The sequence below is a fragment of the Nicotiana tomentosiformis genome, chromosome 4, assembly GCF_000390325.3.
Source record: "Nicotiana tomentosiformis chromosome 4, ASM39032v3, whole genome shotgun sequence".
NCBI classification, from domain to species: domain Eukaryota; kingdom Viridiplantae; phylum Streptophyta; class Magnoliopsida; order Solanales; family Solanaceae; genus Nicotiana; species Nicotiana tomentosiformis.
This window is the reverse complement of record NC_090815.1, coordinates 42,529,437-42,550,015: the sequence shown is the minus strand read 5'-3', so window position 1 is coordinate 42,550,015 and position 20,579 is coordinate 42,529,437. Positions and strand designations below refer to the sequence as shown.

The 20,579-nt window shown below is 38.8% G+C and overlaps 1 protein-coding gene across 1 annotated transcript; it reads left to right on the top strand.

Annotated features, from left to right (window-relative positions):
• Window positions 1-2,271: 2,271 nt before the first annotated feature.
• LOC138909569 (uncharacterized) lies at window positions 2,272-3,466 on the top strand. Its single transcript, XM_070200775.1, has 3 exons — window positions 2,272-2,290; window positions 2,427-2,517; window positions 2,677-3,466. Exons 1-3 carry the CDS (start codon window positions 2,272-2,274, stop codon window positions 3,464-3,466), a joined length of 900 nt encoding a protein of 299 aa, XP_070056876.1.
• Window positions 3,467-20,579: the final 17,113 nt, after the last annotated feature.

The following is a 20,579-nucleotide window of genomic DNA, read 5'->3' as shown; positions in this document are numbered from 1 at the left end:
CACTTCCTAGACTTCTTTAAGACTTTGCAAACATAGTTCTTCATGACTCTTTTCTAGACAACTTCGACAACTTCAACTTGCACATTATTAGCAACTTCAACTTCTATAGTATTCACACCCCCATCACCTTCGACAACTTTGACTTGTTCATTATTTACTCCTTGTGAACAAGACCTTTTCTTGATAGTTTATTTGGAGCCACTTCTTCCTCTTTTCTTTTCCCGTCTTTCAGCTTGCCTTTGTGCTTCAACTTGTTTCTTTTTCTCCAACTCTTCAACTTCCTTTCTTCTTGCTTTAGGTTTTCTCCCTCTCTTCTTTTTGACTACCTCAGGTGGGAGAACCTCACCACCATTTACCACTTCTGGCCAATGGTCTTGTTGGATTAATAAAATTTGAATACACTTTTTTGAAAGTTTCAACCTTGTAGTATACATGCACATAATTTTCAAGTCTCTCATTTTTTTCATGAATACTCACCAAAGCATGAGAACAAGGCAATCCTGTTAAATCTCATCTATTACATGTACAACTCATTCTTGTCATATCCACAATATATGACCCTCCTGGACCATCAACGCATGCCTTTGGTCCACCTCTGGACTAAATTGTACTGCCTCAAGCCTTATTTTGTTCAACTTTTTTCCAATTTTTGGACAGATAAGGCCTTGGTACTTGTCAATCCATTCCTTTTTCTTGTACAACCTCTTCATAAGTTTATTCTTTATCATTTCCAGTATGGTTATAATTGCTTTGTCCCTTGAATTAAGTATGTAACTGCAAAATGAAACCACGTCAATATAGTACTACTTATTTCCTAAATTTGAAGAATAAATAAAATTATTAAGTTAAGTACTTATTGAAGCTTTCACAAAGATTGGTCAAGAGCATGTCAAATCTGCTATTTGTCTTCAACAAAGCTCTAGTCCAAGTATGAAATGGTCTTTCAGGATGATCAAACCATTTTCTAGCCTCTCTATCTTCTTGTTCAAGTTGTTCCATGCAACACTTGAATATCACCTCATTGCTTGCCCTTGTTTCATTCCATACTAAGTCCTATAATACCTTCCTTTATGTTTTTGTCTAAAGTTTTGATACATGTGTCTGACACAATTTCTATGTTCTGCTTCTGGAAACAAGTCCTTAACAACTCCAATAAGTCCCTGGAATAATATTTTAAGCAGTTAAGTACAAATAGTAAAAAAAATAATTAAAAAGATACATGTAATTAGAGTAGTACTATTTTATTCCTATAAATAAATAATGTCTGAAGTCTCTTATCCTCCACCCAAAAATCTGTTGAAACAATCTTCCTCAAATTCCTTACAAGATTTTCACACACTCACTTTCAGAAAACTTCCATTGCAGAGATTAGAGAGTTCATTTTTAATTAATCTTGTTTTACAAGAAAAAAACCGTCAGAATCCCAACTCGGCAAAAGCTCTGCGCTCCGATCAAATCAAATTCGGGGAAACTCTAAAAAAAAAGGGGTTTTGAACACCAAATTCGCTGATAATGAATCCAAATCAAATCATTATTCGGGAAATTCTCAGAGGTCTCTATCAATTGCGCTGTCAATTTGCGCTCTTAGACACCGGCGATAATAATTCTTCCACGAAGATTTTGATTTAGATTCCGGTTAATTCTCGCAGGGTATATACTTTTCCAAGTCTCCACAAACCCGTTGTTCCGTTCAACATCACCGCCGGACAGATTTCCTTTAACTTCAAGGGTTGCAATCCAAGTTCTATTATTCCTCTCTTGTCTTGATGTTTTAATAGTTTGATATTTTAGCGTAATTGTATCTCCTTGTCTGCCTATTTTGTTCTTGAATCTTTAGTTAGTATTTGCCCTAACATTGTTAAATTAACTGCATTAATGATAGTTTTGCCTACTTGTTTATATTGTTATCTACCTGTTTACATCTTTATTTTGAATCTTTATTTCATATATCCCCTAGTAGTTTTGCTCTAGTTTCGCACATTTTCTTTTTGACCTTTAATTGTAGATTATAGTCCCCTTTAGCTCTATTATTGTATTTCTTCACCTATTTTCTGTCATTTAGTTGTAAATTATAGTTTCCTATAGTTCCTTTGTTTTATTTTTTCACCTGTTTTTCTAACATTTTGTTGTAGATTATAGTTCCCGTTAGTTCTTTTATTTTATTTCTTCACCTGTTTTGCGACCTTTAGTGGTAGATTATATTTCTGTAATTTATTTTATTTTTTTCGCTTGTTTTCGGGATAGTGCCTGTATAATGACTCCTAGATTATAATGGCTTTGGTGAACGATGGTATGGTAAGGTCTTGTCTTCAGGGGTGTCAGCGCGGGGGAAGGGGTACGGGGAGTGGGGGGTAAGAGGGCTAAGGGAGCTACTAGGCTAAGAGTGGGGTCTTAGAACATAGGAACTTTGACTGAAAAATTTGTAGAGCTAGCGAAGATTCTCAAGAAAAGGAAGATCAATATAGCTTGTGTACTGGAGACTAGGTGGGTAGAAGATAAGGCGCGGGATGTGGACAGGTTCAAACTATGGTATTCTGGTAGGGTGGAGGGCAGGAACGGGGTAGGTATCTTGGTTGATAAGGACCCCCGTGAACCAGTGGTAGAGGTTAGAAGCGTGAATGACAGGCTGATGTCTATTAAGCTAGCTGTTTGAGGTTTTACTTTGAATATAATCAGTGCGTACGCACCCCAAGCATGCTTGGATGAGGAAGTCAAGAGGCGTTTCTGGGAGGATTTAGATGAGATGGTGCATGGTATCCCGCATACCGAGAAGATTTTCATAGGAGGAGATTTCAACGGCCACATTAGAGCGACGTCTGGGGGGTATGATGATGTGCATGATGGCTTTGATTTTGTAGATAGAAACGAAGGAAGAACGTCTTTGTTGGACTTTGCTAGAGCATTTGATTTGGTGATAGTAAACTCGAGTTTTCCGAAGAAGAGGGAGCACTTGGTCACCTTCTGGAGTTCGGTGGCCGAGACTCAGATTGATTATTTACTCTGTAGGAAGTCCGATAGAGGTCTTTGCACGGATTGTAAGGTCATCCCGAGTGAATACCTCTCGACCCTTCATAGGCTCCTGGTCATGGACCTTGAGATCATGAGGAAGATGGCGATGTATAGCCAACATAGGATCAAGTGGGGAGCCTTGACAGAAGCTAAAGCACAGGAGTTGGGGGTCAAGCTATTGACTATGGGGGCTTGGATGAGTAGTGGGGACGCCAGCGCTATGTGGATCACGACTACACAGTGCATTAGGAAAGCTGCGAGAGAGGTATTAGGGGTCTCAAAGGGTTACTCTGGTGGTCACAAGGGAGACTGGTGGTGGAATAGAGATGTGCAAGAAAAAGTGAAAACCAAGAAAGCAGCATATGTGATGCTAGTAGAAAGTGTAGACGGGGTGGGGGGAGGGGGAAGAGGGCGAATAAGGAGCATTATAAGTTGGCTAAGAAAGAGGCCAAGCTAGCAGTTACGACGGCCAAGAATGACGCTTTTAGTCGTTTGTATGAGGAATTCGAGGGGCGAGGTGGGGATAAGAGGTTGTTCAGGTTAGCCAAGGTGCGAGAATGGAAGGCACATGACTTGGACCAAGTGAAGTGCATCAAGGACGAAGAAAGTAGAGTTTTGTTGGATGATGGGCTTAACCGTCGGAGATGGCAGACCTACTTCCATAGTCTCTTGAATGAGGATGGTGACAAGAGCATTATACTGGGTGATTTGGAACTCTTCGGGAGTCGTTGTGACTTTGGGTATTGTAGGCGGATTAAAGTTGATGATGTTGAGGGGGCTATGCGTAAGATGAGCAGGGGCAAAGAGACCGGGCCGGATGAAATCTTAGTGGAGTTTTGGAAGAGTGCGGGCAAGGAAGGCTTGGAGTGGCTCACTAGGTTATTTAATATCATTTTTAGAACGAAGAAGATGCCTAAAGAGTGGAGGTGGAGCACGATGATTCCTGTATACAAGAATAATGGTGATATCCAAAATTGCAATAACTATCGGGGTATCAAGCTTCTTAGTCATACTATGAAAGTCTGGGAGAGAGTGCTGGAGCTAAGAGTGATGAGGAGTGTGTCTATCTCCGAGAACCAGTTTGGGTTTATGCCGGGGCGTTTGACTACAGAAGGCATACGCCATGTTAGGAGATTGATGGAGCAGTATAGGGAGAGAAAGAAGGGCTTGCATATGATGTTCATCAACTTATAAAAGGCGGACGATAAAGTTCTGAGGGAGGTTTTGTGGAGATATTTGGAGGCTAGAGGTGTACCTGTTGCGTACGTTAGATTGATTAAGGACATGTATGATGTAGTAAAGACCCGAGTAAGGATGGTGGGTAGGGACTCAGACTATTTTCTGGTTATGATGGGATTGCATCAGGGGTCGGTACTCAGCCCTTTTTTTTTGCTCTAGCGATGGACGTACTGACACGCCACATCCAAGGGAAAGTGCCCTGGTGCATGCTATTTGCAAATGATATTATATTGATTGACGAGACGCGAGATGGTGTGAGTGCGCAATTAGAGGTATGGAGGCAGACCCTGGAATCTAAAGGCTTCAAGTTGAGCAGGATCAAGACAGAATACTTGGAGTGAAAGTTCAGTGGCAAGACTCAAGGAGGGGAAGGGGAGGTGAGGCTGTACTCGCAGGTCATCCCTAGGAGAGGAAGTTTTAAGTACCTTGGGTCTATTATTCAGGGGGATGGGGAGATTTATGAAGATGTCACATATGGTATTGGGGCGAAATGGATGAAATGGAGACTCGCTTCTGGTGTTTTGTGTGACAAGAAGATGCCACCGATGCGGAAGCGCGAGTTAGGTGGTTTGGTCATATGAGGAGGAGGAGCACAGACGCCCCAGTGAGGAGGTATGAGAGGTTAACATTGGAGGGCCTACGGAGAGGTAGAGGTAGGCCAAAAAAGAAATGGGGAGAGGTAATTAGGCAAGACATGGCGCAAATTCAGCTTACCGAGGACATGACCCTTAATAGGAAGGTATGGAGGTCGAGGATTAGGGTAGTAGAGTATGTAGTCTAGAGTGTTCATAACAGTAGTATTGGCACACAGTCTCTCTTTTTATTGGTAGTAAGTTTTTATGACTAACCATTATTTTCTTTTATTGTTGATCACCTTACTATCTTGTTGTTTTTATTCTGCATTTATATGGCTTTTTGGTACTGTCCCTTCTTGTTTATATTTTTATTAATGTGGTGCTTATGCTTTCGTGAGCTGAGGGTCTATTGAAATAACCTCTCTATCCTCACAAGGTAGGGGTAAAGTCTGCGTACACACTATCCTTCCCAAACCCTACGGGGTGGGATAATACTGGGTATGTTGTTGTAGACGTACATGTAATTAGAACAATACATTAGATGTCTCACTTTTTGCCTATCAACATGAAAGCAATATGGTGACTGTTATTTATCTTTAAATCTAGTCCAAGATTGGATAGAAACCAACTCCCAAGTCTCCTTAATTTCAGCTGCAGCAATTACATCATATGCAACAGGAAAGATGCAATCATTGGGATCAATTGCAACTGCTGCTAACAGATTGCCTCCATATTATTAACGACCTACACCCACACTTAAAAGCTTGCTTCAGAGGTGCAAGACACACATAAAACCCCATGAATATACCTCCATCTCTCCAAATAATAACATTAGACCCAGGATTTGTATTCAACAAATCAAGCCTATACCTTAAGAGATTTTCATATTGTGCACCCTCTTCTCCATAAACCCATTTCAGAGCTTGCTCTTTGGTCCTGAATGCCTTCATTCTATGTATTGTGTACCCAAGACCATTCTTCATTGTTGCAAGCAGTCCTTAAATGTCCCGGCTTGGATCAGCTCTAAAAATATTAAAATATTTTCTTGCAATCCATTGAGGTGTCATATGAAAATTCTCAAATACCTTACCACCTGTATGATTTATATTCAAAGCTTTAATCTGAATTGTAGGGTCAATATTACTTACTGGTCTTGCCCAAACTCTAAAGGGACACTCTTCCTGCTTGCATCGACAAACACATCTCTTTGAGTCATTGGGTTTGAAATATAATTGTCTCCTATTCTTAATCCCCCAGTTCATACAAGCCTCCTAAAGCTGTTTAAAAGATCCAAACACCTAGTTCTAATATAGGATTTTCCATTTCTTCGTAATACTCCTCATATGCGACCTCCACCTCATCTTCTTTATCAGTACCTCCCTCTAGCAATTCATCAGATTCAGCATAATCTGAATCACCGTTCTCGTTATTTCTGGAATTAGAATGTCAGCAGATGGTCCACCTCCATTATTTCTATCATTGGTATTTTTTTTGGGTCTTTCTTTTGCATTCTTAAAATAATTCTCAACAACAATATCATGATCATCATCAGTAATTTCATGATAATCGTCATCATCTTCCTCCAGGTTACAGTCTGGATCAATGAAATCTTGATCATCTAACTGATCCTCATCCTCACTTTCTTCATCACCATCGATAATATTACCCTTCCTATCAGCCACCCTATTACTCAGAAAACTATTTTCCTGAAATACCCCATCTAGAATTTCCAACCACTCTTACAGAATATACAAATAAAGAGCTCAAATATAGTTCAACAATAGATAAATAATTAATACTCTAATGACCCGGCCGGTCGTTTTGAGTATTTTAGCCAAGTTTCCCTATTTATTACTTTCTCTATGTTATATTGTGATTATGTGACTTGTTGGGGTGGTTGGTTTTGGTTTCGGGTGAGTTTCAGAGTGAATTGGGACACTTAGTCCCTAAGTTGGAAACTTAAGTTGAAAGAGTTGACTGGAGTTTGACTATTATATAGATGAATCTGAAATGGATTTTTGACGGTTTCGATAGCTTCGTATGGTGATTTTGGACTTAGGAGCGTGTTCGGATATTGATTTCGAGGTCTGTAGGTCGTTTTGTCTTGAATTAGCAAAAGTTAGAAAGTTGAACGTTTGGAAGGTTGAAAAGTTTGACCGGGAGTTGACTTTATTGATATCGGGGTCGGATTCTGATTTCAAAAGTTAGAATAGGTTCGTTGTGTCATTTATGACTTGTATGCAAAAATTTGAGGTCAATCGAAGTTGGTTTGGTATGAATCGGCATTAGTTTTGGAAGTCAGATGTTCATGGTTCAATAGTCTTGAATTAGGTTGCAATTTCGTAGAATCGATGTTGTTTGATGTAATTTTTGGCCTCGAGCAGGTCCGTTATGTATTTTAGAACTTGATGGTAAATTCGGACAGGGCCCCGGGTGTGAATCGGATTGAAATTGCGATACCCTGGTGTGAATCAGATTGAAATTGGGATAATTTTGGACTTAGTTGATTGCTGAAGCTTCTGCTGTTCTGGGGTCATCACACCTGCGGTGAGAGTGGCCGCAGGTGCGGACTAGCATGTGCGAGGGATTCATTGCAGAAGAGGAAAAGGCCAGCCAAGGGAAGGACCACAGATGTGCACCCGCATAAGCGGATTGGGCACCCCAGATGCGGAGTTTAGACATTTGGCTATGGACCAGAGGTGCGGAGGTGAGCCGCAGAAGCCAGCTCATAGGAGCGGTTGTTTCTCTACAAAAGCGGAACCACAGGAGTGGTTGGTGACCGCAGAAGAGACATTTCAAGGGCTTAAGTGAGGACCGCACCTGTGATGGAAATTCCGCAGGCACAGAGCCGGAGATGCGGTCAATAGCTTGCAGAAGCAAGATTGCTTGGCAGAAAAAGGTGAGTTCGAGGGTTTTTATTCATTCTTCATCTTTTGAGTTAGAGAGCTCGGTTTGTGACGATTTTGAGAGGGATTTTCAAGGAAATTTATCAGGGTAAGTGATTCTAACTCAGATTTGGCTATTATACATGAATCCATTATTGTTTTTTGTCATTTAATTAGTGTTTTGAGTTGGAAAAATTGTGAAAACTTCATAGACTATATTTTGAGGATTTGAAAGTCGATTTGAGATCGGAATTGAGTAATTTTAGTATGGTTGAACTATTATCGAATGGGTGTTCGAATTTTATAAGTTTGGTCGGGTTACGAAACGCGGCTCGAGGTTTACTTTTTGGAATACAATAAGATTGCTACTTTATTATTCGGAATAGTTTCCTATGCTTTGTATTTATGGTATAAAATTATTTTGGCTAGATTCGAGGTGTTCAGAGTTGGATAATCACGAAAAAGGCTTACTAGCTGATTGAGTTAGTGTGCTTTGAGGTAAGTGTCTTGTCTAATTTTGTGTGGGGGAATTAACCCTTAGTATTGGTGTTGTTTTGCATTAATAGTGGTACGTGAAGGCTGCGTACGCAAGGTGATGAGTGGGTACACAAGCTAAATATGGTAATTGACGGGTTAAAGTTATGTAGATTCTTTTCATGCCTTTAATTGAATTGTCATAACATGTTATCTTCCTCATCGTTAATCTATCCTTACATAATTTACTTGACATTGTAAATACTTGTCTCATCTCTTACTTGTTATCTGCCTTTATATGCTTAGTTGAAGCTATTGTTCTCTCATTTTCTTGTTAATTATTTAACTGTTGACTTACCTTACTTGAGGTTGATATTTCTTGGAATATCTTATTGTTGAATTTTGGTGTTGAAGTTATAAAGACCGTGATTCACATTGAGGCAAAGTTGTAAATTGTTGAAAAACCATTCTTGTTGAGATATTCACTTTCGGTTGCTATTTTTGAGACTCTTGTACATATTGCGGTTGAACCATGGGCTATCTATTGTGGAAACATTGTTGTTGTTGACTTCTTTGGCAAGTTATGGTTTTGGGCACTTGAGGTGCGATTTGTGATATGTTATGATATTGATACGCATGTGGTGGTATAAGGATTGGGGTTGATATGCATGCGGTGAGATAAGGATAGCTGGATACGCGTGTTGCTAGTAGGAGAACAACTTGAAGTCACGTTGTGTGATAAGGTGGGCTAAAACGCGGGTGGCTATTTCAGGAAAATGATTTTCAAAACTAAATGCAAGTCTCCCGCGGTGGTATAAGGAAAGACTGCGATTTGATTTGTGAATTGAGACTACGAGTCGGAACCTCGGGAGTGATTCTTGTCGATACCTTTCATTTACATCACTTGTGTTTTGTTTGCATCGTTTCCTTGGCATTTTATTATGTGTTTTCTTCCATGATGTCTTAATTGCCTTAATTGCAGTGTAGCTATTCTTGTTACATTTCTTCATTGTATCATTTCCATTGTTTCCATTATTATACTGTGCTATACCTATTCGGTTTCTTTATTTATTCCAGTAGGTGTCTTGACCTGACCTCGTCACTACTCTACCGAGATTAGGCTTGATACTTACTGGGTACCATTATGGTGTACTCATACTACGCTTCTTCATATTTTTTTGTGCAGATCCAGGTACCTCATACCAGGCTACGAATTCATGAGTTGAGCTTGGATCAGAGACTTCAAGGTATACCTGCCGGCGTACGTAGGCTTCGGAGTCACCCTCTATCTATTTTCTATTCCATTCTCCTTTTATAGATATTGTTGTATATGAATGTTTCAGTATACTCGTGTAGAGCGTATGACTCAGTATCACCAGATTTTGGATGTTATATTCAATTGTATTGTGGAGTCCTTTTTATGATAGTTGTTGGTTTAATTGGGAGTTTTATTATTATTTTCGTCAATTCTTCATGTATGTTAGGCTTACCTAGTCTTAGAGACTAGGTTCCATCATGACATCCTACGGAGGGAGATTGGGGTCGTGACGTATCCTAACACACTTGCATGTTAAAAACCTAAACTATAACAATTACTAATTCCAAAAGAATCAGTAACCCATATAGATAATAAACCCTAAACCCCACATGTATAAAAATTTATAACACCTAAAGTATTAAAAAATACTAACCCTCACATGTTGTTCTTCGATAACAACAGATAGCAGGTTAAAAGATTTACCATATAAAGACAAAAATAATAATATTTATTTAGGGTACCTCGTTTGCTCTCATGTTCTGTATAATACCCTCGGTGTAGTGGTTCAATTCCACATTAAATAATGATTGTGGGGAAGAAATGGATCCCTTTCTTTGAGATTTTTAAGAAGAAGAAGAAGAAGAAGAAGAAGAAGAAGAAGAAGAAGAAGAAGAAGAAGAAGAAGTAGTAGTAGTAGTAGTAGTAGTAGTAGTAGTAGTAGTAGTAGTAGTAGTAGTAGTAGTAGTAGTAGTAGTAGTAGTAGAAGAAGAAGAAGAAGAAGAAGAAGAAGAAGAAGAAGTAGTAGAAGTAGTAGAAAAAGAAGAAGTAGTAGCAGTAGTAGTAGTAGTAGAAGAAGAAGAAGAAGAAGAAGAAATAGAAGAATAATAAGTAATAGTAGTAGTAGTAGTAGTAGTAGTAGTAGTAGTAGTAGTAGTAGTAGTAGTAGTAGAAGAAGAAGAAGAAGAAGAAGAAGAAGAAGAAGTAGTAGTAGTAGTAGTAGTAGAAGAAGAAGAAGAAGAAGAAGAAGAAGAAGAAGAAGAAGTAGTGGTAGTAGAAGAAGAAGAAGCAGAAGAAGAAGAAGTAGTAGTAGTAGAAGAAGAAGAAGAAGAAGAAGTAGTAGTACAAGAAGAAGAAGAAGTAGTAGTAGTAGTAGTAGTAGTAGTAGTAGTAGAAGAAGAAGAAGTAGTAGTAGAAGAAGAAGAAGAAGAAGAAGAAGAAGAAGTAGTAGTAGTAGTAGTAGTAGTAGTAAAAGAAGAAGAAGAAGAAGAAGAAGAAGAAGAAGAAGAAGAAGAAGAAGAAGAAGAAGAAGAAGTTGGATCAGAGACTTCAAGTTATACCTGCCGGCGTACGCAGGCTTCGGAGTCACCCTCTATCTATTTTCTATTCCATTCTCCTTTTATAGATATTGTTGTATAGGGATGTTTCAGTATACTCGTGTAGAGCTTATGAATCAGTATCGCCAGATTTTGGATGTTATATTCAATTGTATTGTGGAGTCCTTTTTCTGATAGTTGTTGGTTTAATTGGGAGTTTTATTATTATTTTCGTCAATTCTTCATGTATGTTAGGCTTACCTAGTCTTAGAGACTAGGTTCCATCACGACATCCTACGGAGGGAGATTGGGGTCGTGACGTATCCTAACATACTTGCATGTTAAAACCCTAAACTATAACAATTACTAATTCCAAAAGAATCAGTAACCCATATATATAATAAACCCTAAACCCCATATGTATAAAAATTTATAACACCCAAAGTATTAAAAAATACTAACCCTCACATGTTGTTCTTCGATAACAACAAATAGCACGTTAAAATATTTACCATATAAAGATAAAAATAATAATATTTATTTAGGGTACCTCGTTTGCTCTCATGTTTTGTATAATACCCTCGGTGTAGTGGTTCAATTCCACATTAAACAATGATTGTGGGGAAGAAATGGATCCCTTTCTTTGAGATTTTTAAGTAGTAGTAGTAGTAGAAGAAGAAGAAGAAGAAGAAGAAGAAGAAGAAGAAGAACTTTTGTGTAAGCGATGCCAGACTGGAGTTTTGATGGTTCCGATAGCTTCATATGGTAATTTTGGACTTAGGCGTATGTCCAAATTTGGATTTGGAGGTTGATTTGGTGCAATTTGGTGAAAATTGGAAAGTTGAAGGTTTGGAAGGTTGAGATGCTTGACCGAGAGTTAACTTTGTTGATATCGGGTTTGGATTTCGGTTCCAGGAGTTGGAATAGGTCTGTTGTGTCATTTATAACTTGTGTGCAAAATTTGAGGTCAATCAGAAGAAGAAGAAGAAGAAGAAGAAGAAGAAGAAGAAGAAGAAGAAGAAATTTTGTGTAAGTGATGCCGGACTGGAGTTTTGATGGTTCCGATAGCTTCATATGGTAATTTTGGACTTAGGCGTATGTCCAAATTTTGATTTGGAGGTTGATTTGGTGCAATTTGGCGAAAATTGGAAAGTTGAAGGTTTGGAAGGTTGAGATGCTTGATCGAGAGTTGACTTTGTTGATATCGGGTTTGGATTTCGGTTCCGGGAGTTGGAATAGGTCCATTGTGTCATTTATGACTTGTGTGCAAAATATGAGGTCAATCGGAGTTGGTTTGGTATGATTCAGCATTACTTTTAGATGTTGGAAGTTCATTTGTTCATTAGGCTTGAATTTGGGTACGATTTATGATTTTGATATTGTTTGATGTGATTTGAGGCTTAGATTCAATTCATATTGTGTTTTAGGACTTTTTGGTATGATTTGGAGGTCCCAGGGTCCTTGGGCGTAGTACGGACGAGTTTCATACAATTCTCTTCATGTTTGGACAGCTGATCTGGTGTCTGGTGCATACTTCTTCGTGTTCGCGAGGAAGGGAATGTGTTTGCAAAGCTTTGGAGGTCAGTGCCTGTTTCAAATGTGAGTGGGTGGTCGTGTTTGTGTAGAAGGGAGGTCGGTTGAGGGGCACTAGGGCTTAAGCTTTCGCATTCACGGTGGAGGTCTCGTGTTCGTGTAGGCGTGGTCTAGTTGGTCATCGTGTTCATGACTCGGCCGTCGAGTTCGCAAAGATGAATTTTGGCTGAACGTAAAGTTGTACTTAGCGAACGTGAGGCTTCTTCTGCTTTCGCGATGGGTAAGCACCTGGGTAGAATATTAAAAATCCATTTCGAGGGTTAGAGTTATTATACTATATTTTGAGTTGTAGAGCTCGATTTTGGGCGATTTTGGACGGGATTTTCACATCCTGGACCGGGGTAAGTATTTCTGACTTGGATTTGTTCATTATTCATGATTCCATCATAGTTTTTATCATTTATTCTATGGATTAAAGTGAAAAAATGGGAGATTTTAGTAAGAACTTCCTAAAAAGAAAAATGGGGATTTGAAGGTCGATTTGAGGTCAGAATTGGATGATTTTTGTGTGGTTGGGCTCGTAATTGAATGGGTGTTTTGAATTTGGGATTTTTGTTGGGTTCTGAGGTACGATATTGGGGTTGACCTTTTGGGTTGACTTTTTTATTTTGGTTAAAGATCTTAGCTTTATCATGTGGAATCAATTCCTATGGCTTTTATTGATTATATTTAGTTGGTTCGGTTAGATTCAGATCGTATGGAGGTCGATACGCGTGGGAAGGGCTTGTTAGAGGAGTGATTTGGCTTTCTTGAGGTAAGTATATTATCTAAACTTGGTTAGGGTATTAGTTGCCTGAATTATTTGTGATAGCTACGTGCTATGGGTGGCCCATATGTGTGAGGTTGAGTCCATATGCATGCACCTGGGTATTATTTCCATGCTCGGTGTAGTACTTAGGCTATGACATACCTTGAAATGATTTCTAAGCTTCAAGTTGAGATGTTTATCCTTTTTGTACCCTTTAAGAGCTATTTGTACCATATTTGAGATTTTGTTAACGTTATTCTTCTGATTGAACCTGATAAACTGCTATTTCTTGATGAAAATTGTCTGTTCTAGCTGTGATAGCACACATTGTACATGCCTACACTATAGCATGTTATTTATACAAATCCAAGAGTGTGAAACTTGATAATCATCGATCATGTACATGTATTCCTGCATATTTGCTTTCTTTTTGTTATGAGCTTGACTAGTAGCCTGTGATCACGCTCGGCGGATTGTGATTATTAGCACGTGAGTTGTCCATGCAGCACGTGAGTTATCCGTACGAATCTAGTTATTAATATTATTAGCACGTGAGTTGTTTGTGCAGCACGTGAGTTGTTATTGCAGTTGATTCTATTAGAACGTGAGTTGTCCTTGCAGCACGTGAGTTGTCCGTGCAGCGTGTGGAGATGGATCCACCCCCTAGGGTCAACCTCTCATGTTTCTCTCTTGATGGTGTACACACGGTGTCGCACCTCATTTTCTCGCGAAAGCGGGTTTCGACATGTAACAACTCTTTTAAATGGGTATTAAGAAGAGAAAAGTCGCCACCTTACGATTTTAAGGTGCATTAGTTCACTTATTTGCAAATAACTCTATTTTAACTAGTCCGTGTCACCAAAGATCACGTAAGGGCACAAGTTACCTCGAAGAGAAGGTATTAGGCACTCTTCGAGGTCCACAACTGTGGGTCCTAGCCGAAATTAATGCTATGTGGGATTATTGGGATTATAGTTGTCCTATGTGATCATGTAAATTAAAGGAAGATAGGGAATTTAAATATTTGACTGCGATATAAAACAAGTGTAAAAGGCTTGCACATATGAAGGAATTAGACTACACATTAGTAGATGATTAGTACAAGCTTTTGGAGATTACAAGGTATAACGTAATTTGTTCCAAGTCCGAAGAAACAAATGAGCGAGTAATAAACATATGGGGGGTCCTAAGTTTTTTAGCCTAAAGGATTACCCCGTGCAACATAAATAATACTTCGCAACTCCCTTAAGGTAGGGGTTGGTCATATTATTCAGCGGGCACAGACTATCATCTCCTGCTACCCAATTACTATGTTAAAGTTGTTTACCTAAAGCACTCTAGTTCAATTCTAAATCGTGTCCTATGCGTGCATTACCTATCCCATGCTTATGGTCCAGGAGGCTTTAGACCGACTATGTGGGTGGTTCTAGACTTTACTTAGGGTGCTCAAAGAGATAAAACTAGGCGCACATTCAAAATAAGTAGGAATGCACATAATAGCAATTAATGGCTCAAGGTAGCCTCCATACATAGCAACAAAAGCATGCGAACAGATTTCAGATTATGCAGCAATGTGTCATAGGCGGTCTTTTAAAATTGAGACGCATTAAAGTCGTTCAAACCTATAGGCATGGCTTCTATGTGGCTGCATGATATAATAAAATCTCATAGGCAGTATTGCTAGTCAGATTATCGAAATTACATATTATAATCGTTATTGAAAGCCTATAGACATGATCTCTAGGTGATTCGCGCTTGGGCAGCGAAGCTGTTGGGCAACTCAGAATTATTCATTTTTGATCCTATTGGCATGCTTTCTAAGCGAGTAGCGATATCGTATAGGCATATTTTCTAAACAGTTAGTATTTGAACATGAATTCATCATGCTTGTTCCTATAGGCATGTTTTCTAGGCAGGCAATATGATAAGAACAACAACAACAATGATTTAATTAATCAATTAAGGCCCTATAGACACGGTATCTAGATGAGCATATCTTTAATTACTTAATGTGGTCCTATAGGCATGTCATCTAAGAATCACACAGCAATAGCACAAGTTGAGCAAACAATCAATGATGTTTGAATCCTATAAGCATGCTATCTAATAGTGTATAGAAGTGAAGCATGTGAACAAGTGAAACACTTATATTCTTATAGGCATGTATGTGATAGTGTGCGGGCATAAGACAAGTTGAGCAGGTGAAGTATTTGAGTTCTTATAGGCATACTTTCTATTAGCGTATGGAAATAGAGCATGTCAAAACAGATAGCAAATAAAGCAATTAAACCCTATAGGCATGTTTTCTACCAGTTCATGCGAGAATTAAAGTACCACAACCCCCCCCTCCCCCTTTTCACTAATTTCCCCATTATTCAGTTTTACAAGTTACTACAAGCCACATTGAATAATTACAGGTCCAATTACAAATATAAAATAACCCTGTAACACATCTGGGCCTTCAAATAGGCTTAGAACATCACGCATACAGCAAGCCCAAACTCCAGGTCTGAACACTGTACTTCAAACCCTCAATACCAAAAGTAGGCCCAACTGACCATGCCCAGACGATTGAAATAACTAATCTAATGGTTGCCAAACTCAACCATGCAAAGGATGAATTACTCGAGAAATTAATTAACAGCTTTTTGCACTTAATTCTTAAAGTTATATCTCACAGTAGTTTCAACTAAAGCACATAGACATGATAACATGAAATATTGACAAGTTTACAAGGCAGGTTCATGCTTATATTTTCAGAAACCAAGATAGAATGACAGGATTGACCATCATATGCTAGTGAATTATTCTAAAAGAGTTTCAAAAGTAAAATGATCTAGAGTTAGCCTAAAGGAACTTTAGACAAGAGATTTTAACATGAGAATCTGGTAGAGTCATGGACAAGAGCAAGTTAGATACAGTCTTTGCATAGAATGTCTAACATAAAAGCCTAGTGAAAGTAGCATAGCAGAAAAGGTTCATGAGAAAATAATTAGTTGAACATGAGACAACTTTAACACGATGAGTATTAGTCAATACCAGAAGCACTCATGGTAGACAAGTAACATGTAAATTTTTAGATCAACAGGACATGCATGTATCAAACTTTGTACTAGTTGGCCACACATAAGAGAAAAGGCTAGGTATAAGATTTACCCTAAGGTCTCAAGTAATACTAAAGAACACAGGATTGCATAAGTCAAAAAGCATACACTAGAACTACAAATAGCATGGAAACATGCCCTAGCTAACAGTACAACCCTAGAAACATAGCAGGTTGTGTATGAATAACTCAACAAGGACTAGAACACATGAGTTAGTTATCATAATAATCCAAAAATAAGCAGAGATATAAACTCAGGGCAAGCATCAGGCATTAGCATAGGCACAGTAGGCTAAACAGGTTTAAGAGGACCAGAAGTTGTTTATCCTAAACAGATATGATAGGCAAACATCATAATTAGAACTTAGGCAATTTCAGCTCTTAAGAGTATAGAATCATAAGAGTACTTCAGAGCAAACAAGGCTACAAACAAGATGGAATAGTAGGACATTGATTCATAGAAGTTTCAGTGGAACTAAGCGTAAATACGAACGAAAGAGAATGAAATTTCTAAGGCCAAGAGACTTACCAGTTGCAAATTAACAAGCAAAATAAGAAGAACAATCTCAACAATATTCCAATCATCAATAGCAAAAGTGCAGCATAACCCAAAAATCCCAGTGCGTCAGAGTTCCCAAGGGTTTCAAGTGAATCCCGGGCAGTGTTTGCACTAAGAAAAGAGCAACAATCGAATTTTGGTGGCCTTCGCTTTCAGCCGGCCAAGGTCTCAAGTTTAGAATAGGAGAATGAGTGAGAGTGGGAGATTAATAGAAGTAGTTAAGGTCCGTTAGAGTAAACGGGGAAGGGGGTTTATATAGTGACAGATTAGGACGAACAAACATGGAAAACAATCAATTAAGTACAAATAAAGAAAGAAAATATCGCATGCAATCAGTAACAGAGCTGATAAAGGGAGAAATGAAATTCCAAACCCTAATTAGGTTTCAATGTTTGAAGATTAGCCTGCTGGTGTAAGAAATCAACCCTTTTTCCGTGTATATGGACGGGATATTTTTCAAATTTTGGAGATTAAAGTTGAACGAGCCCGATTCTGTGAGATGGTACTCGCCAAGTTTAGGCAAGTACTAAGTAATACCATTTTTGCGTAGATAATGACGCAGTAACACAAATAAAGAAGGTGAATCACAAGAAGATTCCATTGTCTAGCTGAAATTAGAGAAGGATTAGAGATGAGGCGGCTAGGGTTTCTCAGGGGAGAAGAATGGTTGGGAGTGTTTTAGGGCGGCATAGACAGGAAATGTCTCTAGGGTTTAGTGGGGATGGATATAAGGAGAAGGGTATGGCAATTGTGGGCCGTTAATCATTTAAGATCAATGGCTAGGATCGAAGGTGAAATGGGGCAGGTAATTAACGGGTCGCGGCCGGGTTAAGTTAAAGGGGTCGTTTGGTTTGGGTTGTTTAGAGGTAAAAATGAGATGGGCCAGGTCTTTGGGCCTGATTTTCGGTATGAAATTGACTCAAAATTGGACTACAAATTAAATACACAAAAATCATAAAAAATAAATTATAGAAAATGACTAATAAATAATAAAAATATTATTTACTCAGTAAAATACTTGAAAATAATAGCTTAACCATATAAAAATATATAATGCTATTTTAGCATAAATAATATAATAAACATAATTATTTATAGAATATAGGCTATTATTGTAACTAGTGTAGATAAAATAGAGAAAATGCAAATATAATTATCTAAGAATGAAAATATTATAAAATAAATGTGGGTATATTATAGAAAATTATAGAAAATACTTATATGTCCCTTTTAAATTAGGTAATGATGCAAAAATAATATTTTAAAAGTATATAGAATACTTTATAAAATATGAGTGCAAAATTGGGTATTAACAGCTGCGTCTCTTTACCCGAAAATAATAAAAGAGTTGTCGGGTAAAGAAAATGATGACCAATTTTGTCCGAATGAGCAAGGAGGAGGTGTTTTTTCTTTTGAAAACATGGGGACCGAACCCTGGTTCCTTAGTTTCCTATATATTCCTGGTGTTACGGGAATCAGGCCATGCATAGTTCTGGATCCAACGACGAACAAAACCGATGGAGTTATCATAAGGATGGTCATACATTTCGAGGAAGGATCTTTTGGATAGGATAGTGTCAAGAGTAACGGATAATTTCAGGTGGAGCTATGAATGCAAATTTGAATGTTACGGATATTCGAGATAAATGTTTGTGCGGTTATGGGATGGAAACAGTCGTTGCTAGTTACCAGTTACATTTGACGTAATCAAGGGATGTGAACGTTGTGAATGGAAAATCGGAGCGAGAATTGCTCCTGATTGTAGAACGATTATCTCACGAGTTACCTACAAAACTTAAAATACGATGCACGCAAATATATATAGTTATTGTAGAAGCTTAAACATGATGCAAATTTTATTTTGGACCATAAGAGTTGTCTTTCAGACGATGAGCATGATGTCCTTAGACCATGACGTCCTGGGCCATGAAGCGTATGATGAGGGATTCGCAGGCCATGAAATGGTGTCCTCGGGCCATGAGGATGGTTCCTCTGGATGATGTCGCCTTTGAATAATGATATGTAGTTTCGAGAGATCCTCAGGCCATGGTATGATGTCTTCAGGCTGTGAGGATGATGCCTTCGGACTATGACGCCTTCGGCGAATGTGGCGATATTTCATCCCATGAAATGCATGGATGCATTGATATTGATTTCTTGATAGGGGGAACATGTGATGCCTTAGTTATATGCGAGAACGTGACAAGGCAACGCTTAGCCTTGTATAATATATGGGCAGTGTTTAGCCCTGTGCAATAGAAGGCAGTGTCTAGCCTTATGTAGTAATGGAGACAGTGCTTAGCCTCATGCAGTGATGAGGGCAGTGCTTAGCCCTTATGCCATAATGGAGACAGTGCTTAGTCTCATGCAATGGAAGGCAGTGTTTAGCCTTATGCACTAATGGAGACAGTGCTTAGGCTCATGCAATGTAAGGGAGATAGTGCTTAGTCTCATGCAGAGAAAGGCCACGTTTAGCCTTATGCAGTAATGGAGGAAGTGCTTAGTCTCATGCAAAGAAATGCAGTGTTTAGCATTATGCAGTAATAGAGGCAGTGTATAGCCTCATGCAAATGTAATTGAGACAGTGCTTAGTCTCATGCAAAGAAAGGCAGTGTTTAGCCTTATACAATGATGAGGGAAGTGCTTAGCCCTATGTAATGTAATGGAGAAAATGTTAAGTCTCATGTAGAGAAAGGCAGCGTTTGACCTTATGCAATGATGAGGGCAGTGCTTAGCTCTATGCAATGTAATGAGGGCAGTGCTTAGCCATATGGAGGAAACACAATGAGTAAATGTGAGATAGAAAAGTTGTCCTTATCTTGACGCGTTTGTGCTTGGCAACTTATGTCAGTGTGAAGATAGTGATCTTATTGTATGTATATATTTGCGAACGTGCTTGTTATGTCCATTGTGCTTGCATCCAAAGAAAAATCGTTAGTTGTGGGGGAAAGGTCGGTTCGTGCTCTCGATTCCTCTCTTTGCCTTCGCTCTTGTCTTGACACCTTGTTCGAGTCACCCTGGGTAACATCTTGCTCATACAGAAAATGCAATTTTTCAAAAATATGCATTCATGGTTAATCATTTGTAAATAATGCAATTTCTTTAAAAATAATGAACAAAAGTAAGCAGGTTGGTCGAATCATATACCGTGGCATGCGTTGAGACATTGCGACCCTCTTAACTCGGAATTTTCAGGACCCCCTCAAAATTCTGCCCCAGTTTAATGTATTCCTCTGACGATACATTCCTTGGCGGTCCTTAATGTAATGAGATTGATGAAAACTTGAAATCTTGCCCCGATTCCTGACCGTAGAGGGGAATGAAGATTGTATTATGATATGACCGAACACATAGGGTTGCCTACATATCCCTTCTTAAACGGGAAGCAGGTCAAGCGTAGTTCATATTACATCCAAAGAAAGTGCAAATACAATCTCAAACATGATTATCTCTTGACAGCATCCGAATTGATAGGTTTTGGCCATATTTCTCCGTCCATCTCTGCAAGTACGAGTGCTCCTCCTATCAATACTTGGTGAACCATGTAAGGACCTTGCCAGTTAGGTGAGAATTTTCCTTTTGCTTCGTCCTGGTGCGGGAAGATCTGCTTCAACACTAATTGCCCTGTGTGAATTGCTTCAGTCTAAACTTCTTGTTGAAATCCCTTGCCATTCTATTCTCGTAAAGATGACCGTGACACACCGCATTCATCCTCTTACCATCAATAAGAGCCAATTGCTGATACCGGCTCTGTATCCATTCTGCATAGCTGAGCTCGGCCTCCTGTATGATTCTCAGGGAAGGAATTTCTACCTTGATAGGT